This window comes from Salmo trutta, chromosome 14, assembly GCF_901001165.1.
Source record: "Salmo trutta chromosome 14, fSalTru1.1, whole genome shotgun sequence".
Classification (NCBI taxonomy): domain Eukaryota; kingdom Metazoa; phylum Chordata; class Actinopteri; order Salmoniformes; family Salmonidae; genus Salmo; species Salmo trutta.
In genome coordinates, this window is record NC_042970.1 from 15,150,887 (window position 1) to 15,175,161 (window position 24,275).

At 43.5% G+C, this 24,275-nt stretch overlaps 1 protein-coding gene across 8 annotated transcripts in view; it reads right to left on the reverse strand.

The window, feature by feature from the left end:
* The window catches only part of LOC115207482 (voltage-dependent calcium channel subunit alpha-2/delta-2-like), a 267,881-nt gene that overhangs the window by 35,063 nt on the left and 208,543 nt on the right, over positions 1–24,275 (reverse strand). For all 8 annotated transcript variants that reach the window (XR_003881017.1, XM_029774577.1, XM_029774579.1 and 5 more), the window contains 6 exons: positions 17,157–17,318; positions 13,866–13,976; positions 12,975–13,053; positions 10,870–10,919; positions 3,814–3,903; positions 2,852–2,917 (listed from right to left, as the gene is read on the reverse strand). Coding sequence is in view for 7 of the 8 variants with exons in the window: in XM_029774577.1 (XP_029630437.1) it covers positions 2,852–2,917; positions 3,814–3,903; positions 10,870–10,919; positions 12,975–13,053; positions 13,866–13,976; positions 17,157–17,318 (558 nt within the window). In the remaining variant the exon portion in view is untranslated. The remainder of the gene's footprint in view (positions 1–2,851; positions 2,918–3,813; positions 3,904–10,869; positions 10,920–12,974; positions 13,054–13,865; positions 13,977–17,156; positions 17,319–24,275) is intronic.

The window sequence follows — 24,275 nt, forward strand, 5'->3', positions numbered from 1 at the left end:
AGCGCGGTCTTAGTGCCAGCATCAGTTTGTGGTGGTAAATAAACGGCTATGATAATATAGATAAAAACTCTCTTGGTAGATAGTGTGGTCTACAGCTTATCATGAGGTACTTTACCTCAGGCGAACAAAATTCCTCGGAACTTCCTTAATATTAGACATAGTGTAGCAGCTGTTATTGACAAATAGACACCAGATGTAGCTGTTCTGTCCTGCCGATGAATGGAAAACCCAGCCAACTGCATATTATCCGTGTTGTCAATCAGCCATGACTCGGTGAAACATCAGATATAAAAAAAAACATGTCCTGTTGGTAGGATAGTCTCGAACGGATATCATCCAGTTTATTCTTGTCACGACTTCCGCCGAAGTCGGTCCCTCTCCTTGTTCAGGCGACGTTCGGCGGTCAACGTCACCGGCTGTCTAGCCACCGCCGATCCACTTTTCATTTTCCATTTGTTTTGTCTTTGTTTTACACACCTGATTTCAATCCCACAATTACTGTTTCATTATTTAACCCTCTGTTCCCCCATGGGTTTTTGTGAGTGATTGTTTATTGTATTTTCGGTCTGTCATGGTGTGCGTGTATTTGTTACTTTGTATATTTGACATTTTGAGTAAAAGTACGTTAATTACTCATATCTGCTGTCCTGTGCCTGACTCTCTACACCAGCCACACATAGGAGCGCTACAATTCTCCAGTGATTGCACGTTGGCCAATAGAACGGATGATACAGGGGGGTTACCCACTCGCCAATGAATTCTAGCAAGGCACCCCGGTCTCCGCCCCCTGTATTTACGTATTTTCTTCATGCAAATGACAGGGATTTGGGCCTGGTCTCAGAGAAGCAGTATATCCTTCGTGTCGGATTCATAAAAAAAAAATCTTTGTCCAGTTCGAGGTGAGTAATCGCTCTTCAGATATCCAGAAGCTCTTTTCGGTCATAAGAGATGGTAGCAGCAACATTATGTACAAAATAAGTTACAAACAATGTGAAAAAAACCACACAAAATAGCACAGTTGTTAAGAGCCCGTAAAACGGCAGCCATCCTCTCCGTCGCCAGTGTCCTAACGTTAGGTGTGATTATCTCAAGAGTCAATATTTTTCATTCGATTTGAATAGTTGATTCAATGGGAGCTAACGAACAGTATGGCTGAAGATGTACATGTACAGTACACTGAAGCCTGATTCACAATACAGGGAGCCAAACCAAACCGAGCTGTACTGGGCTGGCCTGGTGATGCATCCACCATAGTTGCTGGAACTATGCTCAAAAGAAAACATTCAAGCCAGCACTACCCAGCTAGCACATTTGGTTCCTTGGAAGTTGTGGGAATGTACGATTTTGGTTTCCCATTGGTTCTAGGAACGAAGCCATGAGTTTCCTGACCGGTAAAACAGAACGGAAGTGAATATTTTACCTGTTCTGGGAACATACATTTTTAGGTTGCAGGGAGATTCTGAGAACCTTTTACTATGGTTCCCTGAAAGTTTTATAGTTTATTTGGAGGTTTTTGAATAACTTCCTTAAAACTTTCACTGAATGTTTCAATAAGAATTTTAAAAACACTGCTATCTTAGTTGAACTGTTTTCAACTCCAAGCACAGATAGGACACATGGAAATTCATTATAGGCATTAATCGCAAACACATTTATTTTTTTATTAGTGAGATTCAAACCTACGATCTTCTGTTCTCTATCCATGGAATTAGTCCACTGCCCAATGTTTTTTAACAAAGCGTTTTAGTTTATTAAAAAAGACCACATTTCTATTTAACTAGGCAAGTCAGTTAAGAACAAATTCTTATTTACAATGATGGCCTACCTTCTTCAGGGGTAGATCTAGCAATCTTTTGGTTACTGGCCCAACGCTCTAACCACTAGGTTACCTGCCGCCCCACAAGCATTCATTAACATCAAGTGAGGCAAATTATTGGCCGTGGTCAACACACCGGAACACACTCAACAAGATAGAGGATAGAGAGTGTTTTGTTGACACTGAAAACGGAATGTATCTCTTTTTAACATTGAAAGTTGCTAATGTTTTCTAGTGGTTTTTATTAAAAGTTTTATTAATGTTCTGAGAACATGACTTTAAATAGAACCATGAGGAAACCTGTAGGAAACATGTTGAAGTACTGAAATTCCCACAGAATAATGTTGTTTCTTAACATTCTCTGAACTAGTTGAGAACTCTCCCAATGTCAAACCAGTTGGACAACGTTCCTAGAACATTAACAAAAATGTTACCATGTTTGAACTTTTAGGAAACATTCTGTTAAAGTAATGAAATACAAAGAAAATAATGTTATTTTGTCAAGTTCCTTAAATGTGTTGAGAAGGTTCCAGAGCCAAGCAACTATCCTGCACCATTCCCAGAATGTTGTGGGAAGGTTGTATGCTAAATAACCATTGGACAACCACGCTCTCACCAAGCTCTAAGAAAAATATGGTTCTCAAAGCTGCTGGGCCTGTTGCCACCTCAGGGGGTAAGTGTTGCCCTGCAGTCGGTCGGTGCACCAGGATGGGAGGATGCCATTAGACATGACTGATGGCCAACATTAGGGAGTTATAGACACAGAAGGGACTGTTGTGCAGTCAGGATTCCTGTTGTTTTACAATGATGCAAATCAGTTTGCTCTCAAATGGGAAATCTGTATCTAAGTTATGGCTCAGTACCGATGCAATATCTGTTTATGTATTTATTTTTGTGGTCCTCAAAGAGCCACAGAAGACAGAAATACTTTTTCTAATGGCCCTGAGACCATTTGAAAATGAACGGTGCAATAACAAGTCTATTAATTTGTTAATCAGTGTAAACCTTGAGCTTCATGCTCCTGCTGATATTTACCTGAGAGTTTGCATCAGCGGTGAGGTTGAAGACTGGCATGGTCCCAGTTATGACCAGACCCAGACCCTGAACACACAAACATCAACGTCTCAGTATGTGGGACTTCAGAAGATTGTGTTAGCATCTATATAATGTTTAAAAAAAAATAAATAATACTTTTTCCCCCCAATTTCATGATATCCAATTGATAGTTACAGTCTTGTCTCTTCGCTGCAACTCCCATACGGACTCGGCAAAGGTCGATAACCGTGCGCTTTCCGAAACAACCCAACCAAGGCGTATTGTTTCTTGACACAATGCCCACTTAACCCAGACTCACCAATCAGAGGAAACACTGTACACCTGGTGACTGTGTCAGCGTGCACTGCACCCACCCCCCCACAGGAGTCGCTAGTGCACGATGGGACAAGGACATCCCTGCCAGCCAAACCCTCGCCTAACACAGACGACACTGGGCCAATTGTGCGCCGCCCCATGGGTCTCCCGGTTGCGAACCCAGAATTTCTAGTGGCACAGCTAGCGCTGCGATGCAGTGCCTTAGACCACTGCGCCACTCAGGAGGCCCTATATAGTGGTTTTTAATCTAAAACATAGCTATGTTATAGGTAGGACTCAAAGTAGAAGTTTGTAAGCAACTAGTTCTAAAGGGTTTCCGTTTTTGGCTAGTACTGCATTACAATGGTCTTAGTATTAAAACAGAAATGAATGAAATCCAATTTTATTTGTCACATTCGCCGAATACAGCAGGTGTAGAAGGGAAATGCTTACTTACAAGCCCTTAACCAACAATGCAGTTTTAAGAAAAAAAAGTAAAACAATAAAATAACAATAACGAAGCTATATACTGTAATAATAGATAATAAACAGCGATATATATGCATAGATAATACAGTACATTGCAGTAATGTACTGTAACGTGACACTTGTGTTGCTACTCATCAGTGGGATAGTTTGTGGCTTACCAGAGCATCCTGGTAGACGTTGGTCCATTGGACCTGCTTGGCCTTGGGCCCAGCCAGCACCATGGGCCGACCCAGCACATCCAGGTACTCCTGAGACAGGGAGGAGAACACACACATCAGAGAAATGACAAACACACACACACACACACCATATATTGCTTTATAAACTGGGTGGTTAGAGCCCTGAATTGATTGGCTGACAGCCGTAGTATATCAGACCGTATACCACGGGTATGACAAAACATTTATTTATACTGCTCTAATTACTGTTGGTAACCAGTTTATAATAGCAATAAGGCATGTCAGGGGTTTGTGGTAATATACCACGGCTAAGGGCTGTATCCAGGAACTCCTCGTTGCATCGCGCATAACAACAGGGGGGGAGGGGGATTAAGAGCATGTCACCCTTATTCATCGTAAAACTATAAGACCCTTACAAGTCTTCTCACTGTCTTATAAACCTGAGGGCCAACAGTAGAATCAGCCCAGGCCTGAGAAGCAGTACAGCCTGTGAACAGTCTTTAGACATTTAGGGCCATTATTCATCAATATGAAGCAGCTACTAAAAACACATTAGGAGTGTCAGAGGCACGTGGCACAAACATGCCAATCTCCCAATGGCTCTCTGTGTTAACCAAAGCAGTGTAGAAAAACCTCTCTGTGTTAACCACAGCAGTGCGAAAACACCTCTCTGTGTTAACCACAGCAGTGTGAAAACACCTCTCTGTGTTAACCAAAGCAGTGTATAAAAACCTCTCTGTGTTAACCACAGCAGTGCGAAAACACCTCTCTGTGTTAACCACAGCAGTGCGAAAACACCTCTCTGTGTTAACCAAAGCAGTGTATAAAAACCTCTCTGTGTTAACCACAGCAGTGCGAAAACACCTCTCTGTGTTAACCACAGCAGTGTGAAAACACCTCTCTGTGTTAACCACAGCAGTGCGAAAACACCTCTCTGTGTTAACCACAGCAGTGTGAAAACACCTCTCTGTGTTAACCACAGCAGTGTGAAAACACCTCTCTGTGTTAACCACAGCAGTGTGAAAACACCTCTCTGGGGCTAGGGGGCAGTATTTGCACGGCCGGATAAAAAACGTACCCAATTTAATCTGGTTACTACTCCTGCCCAGTAACTAGAATATGCATATAATTAGTAGATTCGGATAGAAAACACTCTAAAGTTTCTAAAACTGTTTGAATGGTGTCTGTGAGTATAACAGAACTCATATGGCAGGCAAAAACCTGAGAAGATTCCATGTAGGAAGTGGAAATCTGATTTGTGGAATCACCTTCAACACTTTTCCTATGAAACACACCGTGAGTTAGGATTCATTTAGCACTTCCTAAGGCTTCCACTAGATGTCAACAGTCTTTACAAAGTGGTTTGAGTCTTCTCCGGTAAAAACTGACCGAACGAGAGGCCTGGAAAGTTGATCATAGAGGGAGGGCCATTACTACTATGACGCGGGCGCCCATGGGTACCCTCTCGTTCCGAAACGTTTAGATAGACAATGCAATCGTCCGCCTTGAATATTATTGAAGCTCTGATTGAAAAAGGTCCTAAAGATTTATGTTATATAACATTTGACATGTTTGAACGAACGTAAATATATATTTTTTGCACATTCGTGATGACAAGTCCCGCGCGCCTCGTACATTTTGAGTAGCCTTCGGAACGTGCTAACAAGAAGGAGCTATTGGGACATAAATTATTAACTTTTTCGAACAAAACTACATTTGTTGTGGACCTGGGATACCTGGAAGTGCCTTCTGATGAAGATAATGAAAAGTAAGTGAATATTTACAATAGTATATTTGATTTTAGATGACTCCAAGATGGCGCTAACTTGTATCGCCTAGCCTATTTTTCTGAGCATAGCACCTCGTTTATTGCAAAGTGTGATTTCCCAGTAAAGTTATTTATAAATCTGGCAATGCGGTTGCATTCACGAGATGTTAATCTATAATTCTTTGAATGACAATATTATATTTGACAAATGTTTTCGAATAGTAATTTTGTAAATTGTAGTGCTGATTCACCGGAAGCATTTGAGGGAAAATATTTTCTGAACGTCACGCGCCGATGTAAAATGCTGTTTTTATATATAAAAATGAACTTTATTGAACAAAAAATGCATGTATTGTGTAACATGATGTCCTAGGAGTGTCATCTGATGAAGATTGTCAAAGGTTAGTGCTGCATTTAGCTGTGTTTTGGGTATTTCTGATGCATGCTAGTTGCTTTGAAAATGGCAGTGTGATTATTTTTGGCAGGGTACTCTCCTAACATAATCTAATGTTTTGCTTTTGCTGTAAAGCCTTTTTGAAATCAGACAACGTGGTTCGGTTCAGGAGAGGTGTATCTATAAAATGGTATAAAATAGTCATATGTTTGAGAAATGGAAGTTATAGCATTTATGAGGTATTTGTATTTCGCGCGACGCGATTCCACTGGCTGTTGACTAGGGTGGGACGCAAACGTCCCAGGTTCCCAGACAGGTTAACCACAGCAGTGTGAAAACACCTCTCTGTGTTAACCACAGCAGTGTATAAACACCTCTCTGTGTTAACCACAGTAGTGTACAGTATAAACATCTCGCTGTGTTAACCACAGTAGTGTACAGTATAAACATCTCTCTGTGTTAACCACAGTAGTGTATAAACAACTCTCTATGTTAACCAGAGTAGTGTATAAACACCTCTCTGTGTTAACCACAGTAGTGTACAGTAAAAACATCTCTCTGTGTTAACCACAGTAGTGTACAGTATAAACATCTCTCTGTGTTAACCACAGTAGTGTATAAACACCTCTCTATGTTAACCACAGTAGTGTATAAACACCTCTCTGTGTTAAACACAGTAGTGTATAAACACCTCTCTGTGTTAACCACAGTAGTGTATAAAAACCTCTCTGTGTTAACCACAGCAGTGTATAAACACCTCTCTGTGTTAACCACAGCAGTGTATAAACACCTCTCTGTGTTAACCACAGTAGTGTACAGTATAAACATCTCGCTGTGTTAACCACAGTAGTGTACAGTATAAACATCTCTCTGTGTTAACCACAGTAGTGTATAAACAACTCTCTATGTTAACCAGAGTAGTGTATAAACACCTCTCTGTGTTAACCAGAGCAGTGAATAAACAGCTCTTTGTGTAAACCACAGCAGTGTATAAACACCTCTCTGTGTTAACCACAGTAGTCTACTGTATAAACACCTCTCTGTGTTAACCACAGCAGTGTATAAACACCTCTCTGTGTTAACCACAGTAGTGTACTGTATAAACACCTCTCTGTGTTAACCACAGTAGTGTATAAAAACCTCTCTGTGTTAACCACAGTAGTGTACAGTATGAACACCTCTCTGAGTTAACCGCAGCAGTGTATAAACACCTAAATGTGTTAACCACAGTAGTGTACAGTATAAACACCTCTCTGTGTTAACCACAGTAGTGCACAGTATAAACATTTATCTGTGTTAACCACAGCAGTGTACAGTATAAACACCTCTCTGTGTTAAACACAGAAGTGTACAGTATAAACACCTCTCTGTGTTAACCACAGTAGTGCATAGTATAAACACCTATATTGTTAACCTCAGTAGTGTTTAAACACCTTTCTGTGTTAACCACAGTAGTGTACAGTATAAACACCTTTATTGTTAACCATAGTAGTGTTTAAACACCTCTCTGTGTTAACCACAGTAGTGTACAGTATAAACATCACTGTGTGTTAACCACAGTAGTGTACAGTATAAACATCACTGTGTGTTAACCACAGTAGTGTAGAGTATAAATCCCTCTCTGTGTTAACCACAGTAGTGTACAGTATAAACATCACTGTGTGTTAACCACAGTAGTGTAGAGTATAAATCCCTCTCTGTGTTAACCACAGTAGTGTACAGTATAAATCCCTCTCTGTGTTAACCACAGTAGAGTATAAACACCTCTCTGTGTTAACCACAGTAGTGTACAGTATAAACCCCTCTCTGTGTTAACCACAGTAGTGCACAGTATAAACATCACTGTGTGTTAACCACAGTAGAGTATAAACACCTCTCTGTGTTAACCACAGTAGTGTACAGTATAAACACCTCTCTGTGTTAACCACAGTAGTGCACAGTATAAACATCTCTCTGTGATAACCACAGCAGTGTACAGTATAAACACCTCTCTGTGTTAACAACATTAGTGTATAAACACCTCTCTGTGTTAACCACAGTAGTGTACAGTATAAACACCTCTCTGTGTTAACCACAGTAGTGTACAGTATGAACACCTCTCTTGTTAACCACAGTAGTGTACAATATAAACACCTCTCTGTGTTAACCACAGTAGTGCACAGTATAAACACCTCTCTGTGTTTACCACAGTAGTAGGTTAATTTTATAGATTCAAAACGTCAAAGATGTTTTTGGAATATTTATTGATCCATGGAATGCTGTTATTGGGGATTGCGGGAAATCAGCGACTGTGTGACAGGGGGGGTCACATCACCCAAATCTGATAAGGAAACCTTTGACCTTGGGAGTTTGATCCTAGATGTCAGTGGAATGTCTCAGTGAGTCCCTGCTGTTTCTGTTCAAGTTGATCATGAGAAAACAACAGGCTTTGGTGACCGCTTCACCAACTCCAATATATCTCAATTGTGGGTGAGGAATTCAGGAAGATTCAACCCTAATCCAACTAAAGGTCTAGGTAGTTAAACTGCGCTGATCACGTGTACAAAAGAGGGAGTTAAAGCCAATTCATGCCTGATCCGAAAATGTGGTCGGAGGCGCTGTATGGAGGGTGTGACGCAAGTGTGGAGCCTCTGGAGACACGCAGAGGCCAAATCGAGCCCTGTACCGGATTGCGATGCACCTCCCAAATGCGGAGGCTCCGAATAGCTCCACATTGACATGATTGGTTGACGGTTGGTGAGGGAGGGAGGTCCTGTATTAACACAAACTCACTTCCTTGACAACAGCTCTGCGCTGCTACACGAAGTGCAAGAAGTATGAATGCCCTGAATTCTGCTGAGACTGTATCACTGTAAATGCTGCACGTCCAATGCAGACGTCGGATTGACCCTGCAGCGCCTTTTAGTATGCAAAAGAGGTCTTATTCACATCGTCAGTAAATAATGCCCCTTTTACATAATGGTACATTCGATTATAGCACAACTCTAACCATAACAGTCTATGTATCCATCTTATACTCAAGGAGGGTCGCCCAGTGTGAACACACAGAGAACAGTGCTGTTTTAGTGTTGTGCCTTTGACCGTTTGTTATTCATAGCCTGAACACTGAGGTGCTGACAGGCGTAACCTATTCTATTATCATCTCACTAAAACTCTCGTTTAACGCTCTCGCCACAGGGAGATATTTCATCAGGATGATGACAGGCATACCTTTTCACAGGATATAGGGGAAATGTTACACCTGACTAGAACAATTTAGCAAACATAAAAGTCAGCCAGCAAAAAGGCTGAGGAGGTCCAAGGGAAACAGAGCCACAGGTAGGTAGAGGCCAGGGTCCAGGGTCCAGGGTCCAGGGTCCAAGCTAACCGTTCTATGGGTTAATGCGTAGCTACAACCAGGGACTTCTTTACATGCCTGGCCCAGGCCAACCAACTAGCATCCTGTCTGTTTGTCCAACTACACTGTGAAACACAGGCTGCATCAGCTATGTGTTACTAAGTACACTGTGAAACATAGCCTTTATCAGATATGTGTTACTAAGTACACTGTGCAATACAGGCTGCATCAGCTATGTTTTACTAAGTACACTGTGCAATACAGGCTGCATCTAAAATGTAAATGTAAATCTATGTGTTACTAAGTACACTGTGCAATACAGGCTGCATCAGCTATGTTTTACTAAGTACACTGTGCAATACAGGCTGCATCTAAAATGTAAATGTAAATCTATGTGTTACTAAGTACACTGTGCAATACAGGCTGCATCAGCTATGTGTGTGTGTGTGTGTGTGGGTAGTGTAATGGACGGACTAGAGGAGGGGTGGATTAGGCAACACAGCAGATCTGAAAGCCTCTGTCTCACTGAGACCTGCTAGAAGACAGAAGAGAGCTCCATCTCTCCCTGTGACATCCTCTCTATTCCTCTAGAAGATAGAAGAGAGCTCTATCTCTCCCTGTGACTTCCTCTCTATTCCTCTAGAAGACAGAAGAGAGCTCTATCTCTCCCTGAGACTTCCTCTCTATTCCTCTAGAAGACAAAAGAGAGCTCTATCTCTCCCTGTGACTTCCTCTCTATTCCTCTAGAAGACAGAAGAGAGCTCCATCTCTCCCTGTGACTTCCTCTCTATTCCTCTAGAAGACAAAAGAGAGCTCTATCTCTCCCTGTGACTTCCTCTCTATTCCTCTAGAAGACAGAAGAGAGCTCTATCTCTCCCTGTGACTTCCTCTCTATTCTTCTAGAAGACAGAAGAGAGCTCTATCTCTCCCTGTGACTTCCTCTCTATTCTTCTAGAAGACAGAAGAGAGCTATATCTCTCCCTGTGACTTCCTCTCTATTCCTCTAGAAGACAAGAGAGCTCTATCTCTCCCTGTGACTTCCTCTCTATTCCTCTAGAAGACAGAAGAGAGCTCTATCTCTCCCCGTGACTTCCTCTCTATTCCTCTAGAAGACAGAATAGAGCTCTATCTCTCCCTGTGACTTCCTCTCTATTCCTCTAGAAGACAGAAGAGAGATCAGCCTATCCCTGTGACTTCCTCTCTATTCTTCTAGAAGACAGAAGAGAGCTCTATCTCTCCCTGTGACTTCCTCTCTATTCTTCTAGAAGACAGAAGAGAGATCAGCCTATCCCTGTGACTTCCTCTCTATTCTTCTAGAAGACAGAAGAGAGCTCCATCTATCCCTGTGACTTCCTCTCTATTGCTCTTTCCAAGCCTCCTTGTGTCATTTTGTAATTGGAATATTTAAAGGCATTATCTACAATGTGCATAATTATCTTTAAAGAGAGTAATGAACTCAACATGACCTAGAAAACACACCCTGAAGTTACAGTAAGGATTCACACATACACACACACTGAAGGAAGGATATATCACCTGCGTGTTAATTCTGATGGCTCCAATGGATGGAATCTCGTAGTAGAATCCTGAAGATCAAAGTGAGAGAATCTGTTCAATGGATACACAGTGATAATAGCCAACAACATGTAACTGTTCTATTGTAGTGTGTATTGTAAAGGTAATATTGCTATGCATAAGTGAAATAACACAACAGCCCAGCAAAGTCTCATCATCTCAAGCTATTAGAGCAAATGTAGTGCTATGATTTTAAAATGTCTCCTCAGCAGAATGCTGATTGTTCTCTATGGGGAAATTGCATTTAGTACCCATTACGTGTGTTGGCCATTATGTCATTTGCTGCAGATAGGTGTGTTTGTGTGTGTGGTATGTGTGTGTGTGTGGTGTGTGTTGTGTGGTGTGAGTTGTGTGTTCGTGTGTGTGTGTGTGTGTGTGTGTGTGTGTACGCGTACGCATGTACACATGTGTGTGTGTGTACTGTGTGATTGATTTCCATTAAGGTGCTATGGGGAAACAATTGGCCATTGACCTCCAGTCTCATCATCATTTTACTGCAGGATGTCAATGCAATGTGTGTTGGGGCTCATTGAGGATGCTGCTGCTGTACCCCAGGCAGAACAGAACAGGACTGCTGATTAGGGATGGAGGAGAGGAGAGACACACTCACTCTGGGTCAATAACTGCTGCCGCTCCCCAAGTTATTAAAGCACAGAGTGTTTATACAAAGAGCCGCGAAATGGAGACAACATCCCCAGAATGTTAAGAGACAAGAATGCCTGGCGTTTTTAATAAATCACACAGACTCACACACACAGACACAGACACAGACACAGACATACACACACACACACACACACACACACACACACACACACACACACACACACACACACACACACACACACACACACACACACAGTTCCTATGACTGTTCAGAACAGTAGCTCCTTCCTTTGCTTAGTGTTGGCTGCCTGCCAGAGACTGTGACACCTCCAGTTGTAGGGCAGAACATGACAACAGGAACGAGGAGAGAACCCAACATAGAAACTAGAGAGCATGGACCAGAGGTCTACACCCAGGTCTTCAGCCACCAGAGAGAGGAGTTCAGCTCATAGTGAGACAGAGCGGGGGTAGGTTCCACTTAAGAAGGGATTGCAGCACAAGCCAAGTGAGACAACAGTAAGGCTAGTCAAGAGGGAGCTGGGTATGTAATGTGTTTGTGAGGCGGATCCATGTGTGTGTGTAAGTGTGTGTTCTGGGTGAGAAGGTTCGGCTCGACATGTGTCTCTGTTTGCGTGTGATACCGAAGAAGAGCAATAAGCAAAGTATTGTACGACTACATGTCAAAGGACAGCTCCACAGAGGAGAAGACCTCAATAAGCATTGTCATAGGTTGGCATTGGCTTTGGTGCCATGCTAATGATTAGAGTGAGTGGCATGTTGGCACAGAGGAGTAATCCTGGACTTCCCCCATGCCGCCTGCCTGTTTGAGAGGTGGTAGCCATGGTTATCACCACACAGCCAGGCTCCACCCGATAATGAATTACAACTTGTGGGGAGGAAGGCACTTCTGAAGCACTCTGAAGGCTCCACTGGAAATGAACTAATTAGCCTTCTTTAGGAGGGATGCTTCTTGTGATGGGAAGAAGGGAGAGCTCAGCGTATTAGAGAAACATTGAGACAGTGAGAAATCAAACAACATAGGGTGAGAGAGAGAGAGAGAGAGAGAGAGAGAGATAAAGAGAGATAAAGAGAGATAAAGAGAGATAAAGAGAGATAAAGAGAGAGAGAGAGAAATGTTGTAAAAAAGAGTGAAACAGAGAGAACATAAAAGTGGAATTGTACATTGGTTATGGTTCAGAGTGGGCATGAGGTCATGAGGTCATGAGGACTAATGGAGGAAAGGAGGATAGCTTAGTCATCTAGGTTGTGGACAGTTGGGCAGTTTAATTGGATTGGAGTTTGGTTATATGATGACATAATAATATCACATGGTTTCTGTTTGCTAGACATGGGGAGTGTTGATAGGCTGCAGAAGTAGCTTCTGTTCTCCTCTATCTATGACCGTAGATGTAAAGTCTCTCCATGTCACTACACTTTACAGGCACACCCTCTCTACTCACCTTTGTTGGCACAAGCTATCCACTGCAAGGGGGTGACATCATAGTTGTGCTGCCCGACTGAAAAGGTAAATACTCGAATCTGGAAGGTGAGGAGATAGTGGGCAGAGAGAGAAAAACTGAGATCAGTAGAATCAACATTCTTCTCGCACAGTGAGAAAGCAAAATGGCAGCAGCATTTCAAGCCATGAGAGCGAGGATGAAATGAAAAAAAAACAGAAGGAGAGGGAGAAAGATAGACAGGGAGAGAGAAAGAGAGTGAGTGAGTGCATGTGTTGCCTGTAATTTCATGGGTTCTGATAATAAAATGGCTAATTAGTCAGCAGGTCAGAGCTGTTAACACCAGCAGCAAGACAAGAAAAGAGAGAGAGAGATGACAGGGAGGAAGAGAGAGAGAGAGAAAGAGAGAGAGAGAGATGACAGGGAGAAAGAGAGAGAGAGAGAAAGAGAGAAAGAGAGAGGAGAGAGAGAGATGACAGGGAGGGAGAGAGAGAGAGAGAGAGAGAGAGATGACAGGGAGAAAGAGAGAGAGAGAGAAAGAGAGAAAGAAAGAGGAGAGAGAGAGATGACAGGGAGGGAGAGAGAGAGAGAGAGAGAGAGAGAGAGAGAGAGAGAGAGAGAGAGAAAAGCCAACGTGTAGGAAAAGAGGATCTGAGCAGATACCCAAAAGGCTGGATCTATGTCCAAGAATGGAACTTTTGGAATCATTAAGATTCTCACCAAAAGAATGGCACTTGCTGTTGATAAATATGGCATTTCTTTAATAAGGATAGGGGATGAGAGAGAGAGAAGGGAGAGTACAGACTGGTTCATCAACTCATAAACATGCATGGACTGATTCATTTGGAGACTAGGATTGATGAATAGATAATTGGTTTTTGGGGACAGACTCACGGTTTTGTTGGGCCAGTTGTACTTCTCAAAGATGTCCTGTGCACGATCCTCTCCTCCATCTGTAAACATCATTATCATCTTATTGCAGCCCGCCCTCGGGGCGCCGGTATCCTGTGGAACAGAGAGAGAGAGGGAGAGGTTGATAGAAAGGGAGAGGGAGAGGAAGAGGGAGAGGGAGAGATACAGAGACAAATACATTGAGAGAGTGATTAGTGAGAGAGAGAGAGAGAGAGAGAGAGAGAGAAGGAGAGAGAGAGTGAAGGAGAGAGAGAGTGGGAGGGAGAGGGAGATAGAAAGAGAGAAAGAGTTACAGAGATACAGAGAGAGATACAGATAGAGAGTGATTAGTGAGAGCGGGGGGAAACAGTCAGGAAAAGGAAGAGGACACAAACTATATAGACATTATAAAGTATAGCCTCGCCATCCAGGTAATCACAAAAACATGGTGTCTTAGTTCATCACAAGAGAAAAGAATGCTTGAGCAAAGTCTGGCTTCCAGTTCGCCTTCGAACAGCTGTAGAGTCTATGTTCTAATATGTTAGCTAATGTATAACCTGCATGTACAGTGCACAATACATCCACATATATGGGATGGACATATCTCTGTCTGTGTATGGTAATTTATCCTGTGCCGTTGGTTAAATGTGTTCTGTGGGCAGGCGTTGGTTAAATGTGTTCCGTGGCCAGGTGTTGGTTAAATGTGTTCCGTGGTCAGGCGTTGGTTAAATGTGTTCTGTGGGCAGGTGTTGGTTAAATATGTTCCGTGGCCAGGTGTTAGTTAAATGTGTTCCGTGACCAGGCGTTGGTTAAATGTGTTCCGTGGCCAGGTGTTAGTTAAATGTGTTCCGTGGCCAGGCGTTGGTTAAATGTGTTCCGTGGCCAGGTGTTGGTTAAATGTGTTCCGTGGCCAGGTGTTGGTTAAATGTGTTCCGTGGCCAGGTGTTGGTTAAATGTGTTCCGTGGCCAGGCGTTGGTTAAATATGTTCCGTGGTCAGGCGTTGGTTAAATGTGTTCCGTGGCCAGGCGTTGGTTAAATGTGTTCTGTGGCCAGGCGTTGGTTAAATGTGTTCTGTGGTCAGGTGTTGGTTAAATGTGTTCTGTGGTCAGGTGTTGGTTAAATATGTTCCGTGGCCAGGCGTTGGTTAAATGTGTTCCGTGGCCAGGTGTTGGTTAAATGTGTTCCGTGGCCAGGCGTTGGTTAAATATGTTCCGTGGCCAGGTGTTGGTTAAATGTGTTCCGTGGCCAGGTGTTGGTTAAATGTGTTCCGTGGCCAGGCGTTGGTTAAATGTGTTCCGTGGCCAGGTGTTGGTTAAATGTGTTCCGTGGCCAGGCGTTGGTTAAATATGTTCCGTGGCCAGGTGTTGGTTAACATACTCTTGTGATATGCAGTTCTAGGCGTAGCCCCCCTCCTATCCCTCCTCCCTTTCTCCCTTCCTCTCCTACCGCAAACTGCCTGCCTGACAGCTGCCATTGATACCCAGGCCAGCGGCATTTCACTCTGATGAAGATGCTAATAAAGATAAATAATATTCCCACAATTACACATTTTTATTACGCTTCTGACACTAATCATGGGGAATACAGCAGACACTGATTAAAAGGCCTTTTTATTTCTCCATCTGCTGTGTGGGGAGGCAGACTGGGCTATAGGCTGGGCTATAGGCTGGCCTATAGGCTGGGCTAGGCTAGGCTAGACTGGGCTATAGACTGGGCTATAGGCTGGGCTAGGCTGGGCTAGACTGGGCTATAGGCTGGGTTATAGGCTGGGCTAGGCTAGGCTAGACTGGGCTATAGGCTGGGTTGTAGGCTGGGCTAGGCAAGGCTGGGCTAGGCTGGGCTAGACTGGGTTATAGACTGGGCTAGGCTAGACTGGGCTATAGACTGGGCTATAGGCTGGGCTAGGCTAGGCTAGACTGGGCTATAGGCTGGGTTGTAGGCTGGGCTAGGCAAGGCTGGGCTAGGCTGGGCTAGACTGGGCTATAGACTGGGCTATAGGCTGGGCTAGGCTAGGCTAGACTGGGCTATAGGCTGGGCTAGGCTAGGCAAGGCTGGGCTAGGCTGGGCTAGACTGGGCTATAGACTGGGCTATAGGCTGGGCTAGGCTAGACTGGGCTATAGGCTGGGTTGTAGGCTGGGCTAGGCAAGGCTGGGCTAGGCTGGGCTAGACTGGGCTATAGGCTGGGCTAGGCTGGGCTATAGACTGTGCTGTAGGCTGGGTTGCAGGCTGGGCTAGGCAAGGCTGGGCTAGGCTGGGCTATAGGCTGGGCTAGGCTGGGCTAGACTGGGCTATAGGCTGGGCTAGGCTGGGCTAGGCTGGGCTATAGACTGGGCTATAGGCTGGGCTAGGCTAGGCTAGACTGGGCTATAGACTGGGCTATAGGCTGGGCTAGGCTGGGCTAGACTGGGCTATAGGCTGGGTTGTAGGCTGGGCTAGGCTGGGCTAGGCAAGGCTGGGCTAGGCTGGGCTAGACTGGGCTATAGACTGGGCTATAGGCTGGGCTAGGCTAGGCTAGACTGTGCTATAGACTGGGCTATAGGCTGGGCTAGGCTAGGCTAGACTGGGCTATAGACTGGGCTATAGGCTGGGCTAGGCTGGGCTAGACTGGGCTATAGGCTGGGTTGTAGGCTGGGCTAGGCAAGGCTGGGCTAGGCTGGGCTAGGCTGGGCTATAGACTGGGCTATAGACTGGGTTGTAGGCTGGGCTAGGCAAGGCTGGGCTAGGCTGGGCGCTTGGCTTTGTGCCTCTCGGCCCACCAGAAGAATATAAAGTGTCTGTGGCTGATCTCTCTCTCATCAATCATCCCATCAGAGCCCATAAGGACCAAAGCCTCCTATAATATATAGGAGTATAGAGAGCTGAGCTGAGGCAGCACCTGTGTAGACAGACAGACAGACAGACAGACAGACAGACAGACAGACAGACAGACAGACAGACAGACAGACAGACAGACAGACAGACAGACAGACAGACAGACAGACAGACAGACAGACAGAGACATGCCTGCCTGGTTGCCTAGTCCACCATCGCCATCATCCCACTGCAGTGGCAGTTCCTAATCAGACTGACTGACGATCTAGTGGCCCCTTTGGGCTCCATTCAGATGAGGCATAATCCTCTGATCGTCTAAAGAGTGGCTTGGTAGCACAGGGTCAATTCCAATGTCAATTGGGATGTCAGTATGCTAATTAGCATGTCTTATACCATGGGCATTTCATGGAAGACCTAACCTAACCTATCACCCTGAAATAAACCTCAAAGAGCGTGACTGACTGCTGGCTCTTAGTCTTACATTGAGTAGCTGTTCAAAGGCGAACTGGAAGCCAGACTTGTAGTCAGTGGTTCCTTTGGCTTGCATGTGCATGATAGACTCCTTGAAGATCTTCTTGTTTCTCATGTTGGCCTGGACCAAGGTCTTAAAACAGGGGACGACAGCATCAGCCTTCTCGTTAAACTGTGTGGGGGGGACAAATAACAATGAATAATTGTCAATTTAATGAGTCTGGATGTGACCACGCTGCTCGCTCACTGGCATTGAGGGCTACTCCATCTGTAGTGTGTGTTGGGATGAGGAGGGGGACGTGGGTTGCTCTATGCCACTCTGGCAATAAACATTGATAATTACAGCTCTCCATACAAAGAACAGGTGCACCTGGAATTCCAATGCAAACCAAGAACAAACGAAAAACACCCAGCACCCAAGGTAATGTCATCTAGATCTCATCTCCTCTGCTAAATTAAAATTAGTCCCGGGCTGTGTGTTTGTCTGTGTGTGTGTTTGTGACAGACAGAGAGGTAAACAGTGAGCAGTGTGTCTATATGTGATTAGCATCGAACAGCAATGCCTGTAATGTCAGGTTTTTAATGGCCTTTCTTCTTGAAAGTCAACTTTCAATTCTGTTGACATTTTGAAGACAGAATGATGGCATAAAATAGGTTATACATTTGGTGCATGAAAATCTGACATTTCCTTCTGTTCGTGCAGTTTGATATTTACAGTTTATTGGTAAAAACTAGAAAAATAACACGAACTATAGTATTCCTTGTCACAGATTATGATCTCGTAACAAAATGACAAGAACACGATGTAATGGTCCCGTTGAAGGTTAGACTGTATTGGAAATCAGAAGAGTTAGTTCAATCAGATTAAGATAGAAGAGTAGCATTACAAAACGTTATATATCCAAGATGAGACAACCACAGTCAAATATACAAGAAACGAACATTCAATTCCAGCTAAACAATGGAGAAATAGTGTTTTGCAAACAAAAAAACTGTTTTTCATACACATCTAAAATCTATGAATAAAAAAATCTGAGAACTGTAATACTTTACACACACATTAAGGTACCCATAATCAATAATTTCTGATGAGAAAACGTAAATGTGAATAATTGGTGGATATAGCGTTTTGGAAATAAACTCTTCAGTAGTTGTGCTTGTAACAGGGCAGTGGAAGGCAATTTGGTAAATAATAATAATGGGAATATTTGACTGATCAAATGCAGAGTTTGAATTACAATTGTATTACTGTAACAACAATGATTACTGTTGGTGTCTACAAACCCTATCATACTGTATAGGCAAATAAAGAGACCCGCAACCAAACACCAGGTACAACCATTTTCTTTCCTTCCTACTTCCAGAGCTCTTATTTTCTTTAAAGGGGTGGAAATCAGCCTTGTTCCCACCCAAATCATCACGCTAATTTCTGCCTCTTAGAGCTGGGATTTAGAAACATACACTGACTAAGACCACTGGATTATGGAGGATTAACCACCCAAGTCTCTAAACAGGGCTACCCTGCCAGTGTGTGTGTGTGTGGGGGGGGGGGGGGGGGGCGTGCGGGCGTGCAAATGCGTGCAAGTGTAGGCTACCCATGTATGCAGTGAGTCAGATAATGCCGCATTCAATGGAAAACCTAAGAAGCAAGGTAGGGAGACTGTTGGTGAGATAAAGACTGGCACAATCACACATACACTGGGGGTTGCAACATTGTGAGACTATAACCATGTGGGAAAGTAATAGTTTTTACAGTATATGTAACTATGCATACATTCCAGCAAACCGGGAACATTCCCAGAACAGTGTAGGTATATTACAAGAGATAGGTTCCTAAAACACAAAATAGGCTCAGTTTTATCAAATAGTTTGTTTATATATTTTTTCATACTTAAAATTCTAAATCAATATCTAAATGATCCATACCATCTTAAATCAATTCCATATGTCAGATAGGTTCCCAAAACACTAAAACTGTCCAAACTGACAGTCAGATAATGTTTGTCTCAGGGCGCACAAAACATTCCTTTGATGTTGCAGGAACATTCCCAGAACAGCCTTTCTGAGTTCTTTAAAGGTTCCAATAGCATTTCATTTGGTTGTGGGAACAGTGTGGGTACATTACAAGAGATAGGTTCCTAAAACACAAAATATGCTCAGTTGTGATGACATTCATACAATGTTTAAGTTAGGTTGCACAGGACATTCCCTTAATGCAACACGGAACCATGCATGAGAGCACCAGCTGTTCTGAACAACTGTATGATCATGCTCTCCGTAACCGATATGAGTAAGACCTTTAACCTGTTTGGGATAGGGGGCAGTACCCGATTTAATCTGGTTATTACTCCTGCCCAGAAACTAGAATATGTATACAATTAGTAGATTTGGATAGAAAACACCCTAAAGTTTCAAAAACTGTTTGAATGGTGTCTGTGAGTAAAACAGAACTCACATGGCAGGCCAAAACCTGAGAAGATTCTATATGGGAAGTGCCCTGTTTGACCATTTCTTGGCCTTCTGTAGCCTCTTTATCGAAAATACAGGATCTCTGCTGTAACGTGACATTTTATAAGGCTTTCATTGGCTCTCAGAAGGCGCCAGAACGTGGAATGATAACTCTGCAGTCTCTGGGCGAAAAACAGTAGGGGTTTTGGAGAGTGGTACTTCTGAGAACAATGGCACTGGTGCACGTGTGCATGTGACGACTCCATTTTCTTCTTTCAGTGTTTGAACAAATACAATGCCTCCCGGTTGGAATATTATCGCTATTTTACGAGAAAAATCGCATAAAAATTGATTTTAAACAGCGTTTGACATGCTTCGATGTACGGTAATGGAATATTTGGAATTGTTTTGTCACGATACGCGCCGGCGCTTCACCCTTCGGATAGTGATTTGAACGCATGAACAAAACGGAGCTATTTGGATATAACTATGGATTATTTGGAACCAAAGCAACATTAGGTGTTGAAGTAGAAGTCCTGGGAGTGCATTCTGACGAAGAACAGCAAAGGTAATCCAATTTTTCTTATAGTAAATCTGAGTTTGGTGAGTGCCAAACTTGGTGGGTGTCAAAATAGCTAGCCATGATGGCCGGGCTATCTACTCAGAATATTGCAAAATGTGCTTTCACCGAAAAGCTATTTTAAAATCGGACACCGCGATTGCATAAAGGAGTTCTGTATCTATAATTCTTAAAATAATTGTTATGTTTTTTGTCAATGTTTATTGTGAGTAATTTAGTAAATTCTTCGGAAGTTTTTGGTGGGTATGCTAGTTCTGAACGTCACATGCTAATGTAAAAAGCTGGTTTTTGATATAAATATGAACTTGATTGAACAAAACATGCATGCATTGTATAACATAATGTCCTAGGAGTGTCATCTGATGAAGATCATCAAAGGTTAGTGCTGCATTTAGCTGTGGTTTTGGTTTTTGTGACATATATGCTAGCTTGAAAAATGGGTGTGTGATTATTTTTGGCAGGGTACTCTCCTGACATAATCTAATGTTTTGCTTTCGTTGTAAAGCCTTTTTGAAATCGGACAATGTGGTTAGATAAAGGAGAGTCTTGTCTTTAAAATGGTGTAAAATAGTCATATGTTTGAAAAATTAAAGTTTTTGCATTTTTGAGGTATTTGTAATTCGCGCCATTGGATATTGGTGAGGCGTTCCGCTAGCGGAACATCTGTCCCTAACTTAAACAGGTCTTAATCAGGCGTCCTGGTAATCCGTCCGGCCCAGGACGCCTACTCAAGTGTCTTCACTGACATTCAGCCTCTCCCTGACCCAGTCTGTAATGCCTACATTTTTCAAGCAAACCACCATAGTCCCTGTGCCCAAGAACCTGTAACAGCGCCTCTCGGAGGAGCGAGGTGTGTAGGAAATCAGGAGCAGGAGAGCAGATAAGTTCCAGTGTAATACAACGTTTATTCAGGCGGTCCCGAAGGCACAACACAAACACAATGGGAATAACCTAACGTCGTCGCCACCCACAGGGAAGGAATTGCGCACACTCCGCAAACTAAAGCGTAAAATGCACACGGTAAACATATACCGTAAGAAACAAATGAAATCCCGTGGTGCAAGCACGCACTCCTTACAAGCACAATACACAGCAATAAACCCGCACACAGCCTAGCCTGCAGTAATAAACCCACCGAAATCAACTAAACTAAACACAGGTGTGAAAAACAAACACAAATATACGAAAAGGAAAATGGGATCAGGGGCAGCTAGTAGGCCGGCGATGACGACCGCCGAGCACCGCCCGAACAGGGAGAGGAGCCACCTTCGGTGGAAGTCGTGACAGAACCCAAGGTAACCTGTCTAAATGACTATCACCCCGTAGCACTTACCTCTGTAGCCATGAAATGCTTTGAAAGGCTCACATCAACACCATTATCCCAGACACTACGGACCCATTCCATGACCCAATCTCTATTGCACACCACACTGCCCTTTCCCACCTGGACAAAAGGAACACCTACGTCATTGACTACAGCTCAGCATTCAACACCATAGTGCCCTCCAAGCCCATCACTAAGCTAAGGACCCTGGGACTAAACACCTCCCTCTGCAACTGGATCCTGACGCGCCGCCCCTCCAGGTTGTGAGGGTAGGCAACAACATATCTGCCACGCTGACCCTCAACACGGTGGCCCTTCAGTAGTGCGTGCTTAGTCCCTTCCTGTACTCCCTGTTCACCCACGACTGTTTGGGTGACCGCGCATGACTCCAACACCATCATTAAGCTTGCAGACGACACAACGGTGGCAGGCCTGACCATTGACGACGATGAGACAGCCGAAAGCGAGGAGGTCAGACACTGCCAGGACAACAACCTCTCCCTCAACGTCAGCAAGACAAAGGAACTGATCGTGGCCTACATGAAACGGAGGGCCGAGCACACCCCCATCCACATGGACAGAGCTGTAGTGAAGCGGGTCGAGAGCTTCAAGTTCCTTGTGTCTACAACACTAAGGACCTATCATGGTCCAAATAGACCTACAGAGTTGTGAAGAAGGCACAACAATGCCTCTTCCCCAGGGGGCTGAAAAAATTTGGCCTGGCCCTCAGATCCTCAATCAGTTCTATAGCTGCACAATTGAGAGCATCTCGACTGGCTGCATCACCGCTTGATATGGCAACTGCTTGGCATCCGACCGTAAGGTGTTACAGAGAGTAGTGTGTACGGCCCAGTACATCACTGGGGCCGAGCCCCCTGACATCCAGGACCTATATACCAGGCGGTGTCAGATGAAGGCCCTAACAAAGAATTCCAGCCAACCAAGTCATAGACTGTTCTCTCGCAAGCGGTACCAGAGTGCCAAGTAGGGACCAAAAGGCTCCTGAACAGCTTTTACCCCAAAGTCATTAGACTGCTGAAAAGTTAATCAAATGGCTACCAAGACTATTTGCATTGACCCCCTTTTTTTTGCACTGACTCTCTTGCACTGGCTCTATGCACACTCACTGGACTCTACACACACACTCACACATACTACACACACACTACACACACACACACACACACACACACACACACACACACACACACACACACACACACACACACCCTCACACACTACACACACACACACACACACACACACACACACACACTACACACACACACACACACACACACACACACACACACACACACACACACACACACACACACACACACACACACACACACATTCATACTCTTTCACACTCTTCACATGTGCTGCTACTACTCTGTTTTTATCTATCTGATTGCCTAGTCACTTTTACACCTACCTACATGTACATATTACCTCAATTACCTCAACTATCTCGTACCCCTGTACATTGACTCTTTGTATATAGCTTTGTTATTGTTATTTTATTGTGTTACTATTTCCTTTTTTTTATTTTGCTAATTGTTCTTACCTTTTAACTCTGTATTGTTGGGAAAGGACTTGTAAGTAAGCATTTCATGGTAATGTCTACACCTGTTGTATTCGCTGCGAGTGACAAATACAATTTGATTCGATTCAATTTGATTTAATGTTGTAAGAATGAAATAAGTGAGTTTTGTGAACCATGCATGAGAGCACCATATTTGTTTTAGGTTTAACATAATATTCCATTCATATTCACGCAATATACATTTGACCTTGTCATGGAGGTCTTCAGAACATTTATAAAATGCTACAGTACCAGTCAAGGGATTTTCTTTATTTTGACAATTTTCTACATTGTAAAATAGTAGTGAAGACATCAAAACTATGAAATAACACACATGGAATCATGTAGAAACAAAAAAGTGTTAAACAAATCAAAATATACTTTATATTTGTGATTCTTCAAAGTAGCCACCCTTTGCCTTGATGACAGCCTTGCACACGCTTGGCATTCTCTCAACCAGCTTCTACTGGAAGGCTTTTCCAACAGTCTTGAAGGAGTTCCCATTAATCTTGCAATCTGAGGTGCAGTTAACTCTAATTAACTTATCTTCTGCAGCAGAGGTAACTCTGAGTCTTCCTTTCCTGTGGCGGTCCTCATGAGCGCCAGTTTCACCATAGCACTTGGTCTTTTACCTAATAGGGCTATCTTCTGTATACCACCACTACCTTGTCATAACACAACTGATTGGCTCAAATGCATTAAGGAAAGAAATGCCACAAATTAACAAGGCACACCTGGCATTTTATTTTCATTCACAGGACATGTGAACAGAATTCAATCATACAAACACAACCATATGTTTTACACTTCATATGTTGACAATCTGCCCATGTGGGCTTTGAACCTGCGCTGTTTGGTTCCCAAACAAAACCAGGTCACTTATCCTCTGCACCACCAGGGAAGTGCTCTAATGTCTTCTTTTATCAGTATATAAATATGGGGCAGCAGGTAGCTTAGTGGTTAGAGCGTTTGGCCAGTAACCGAAAGGTTGCTAGATCGATTCTCCGAGCTGATAAGGTAGAAATCTGTTGTTCTTCCCCTGAACAAGGCAGTTAACCCACTGTTCCTAGGCTGTCATTGTAAATAAGAATTTGTTCCTAACTGACTTGTTTAGTTAACTGACTTGTTATTACATTTTTTTTAAATGTAATATAGCCATGGCTGTATGGCCAATCAGGAATTCCATGCT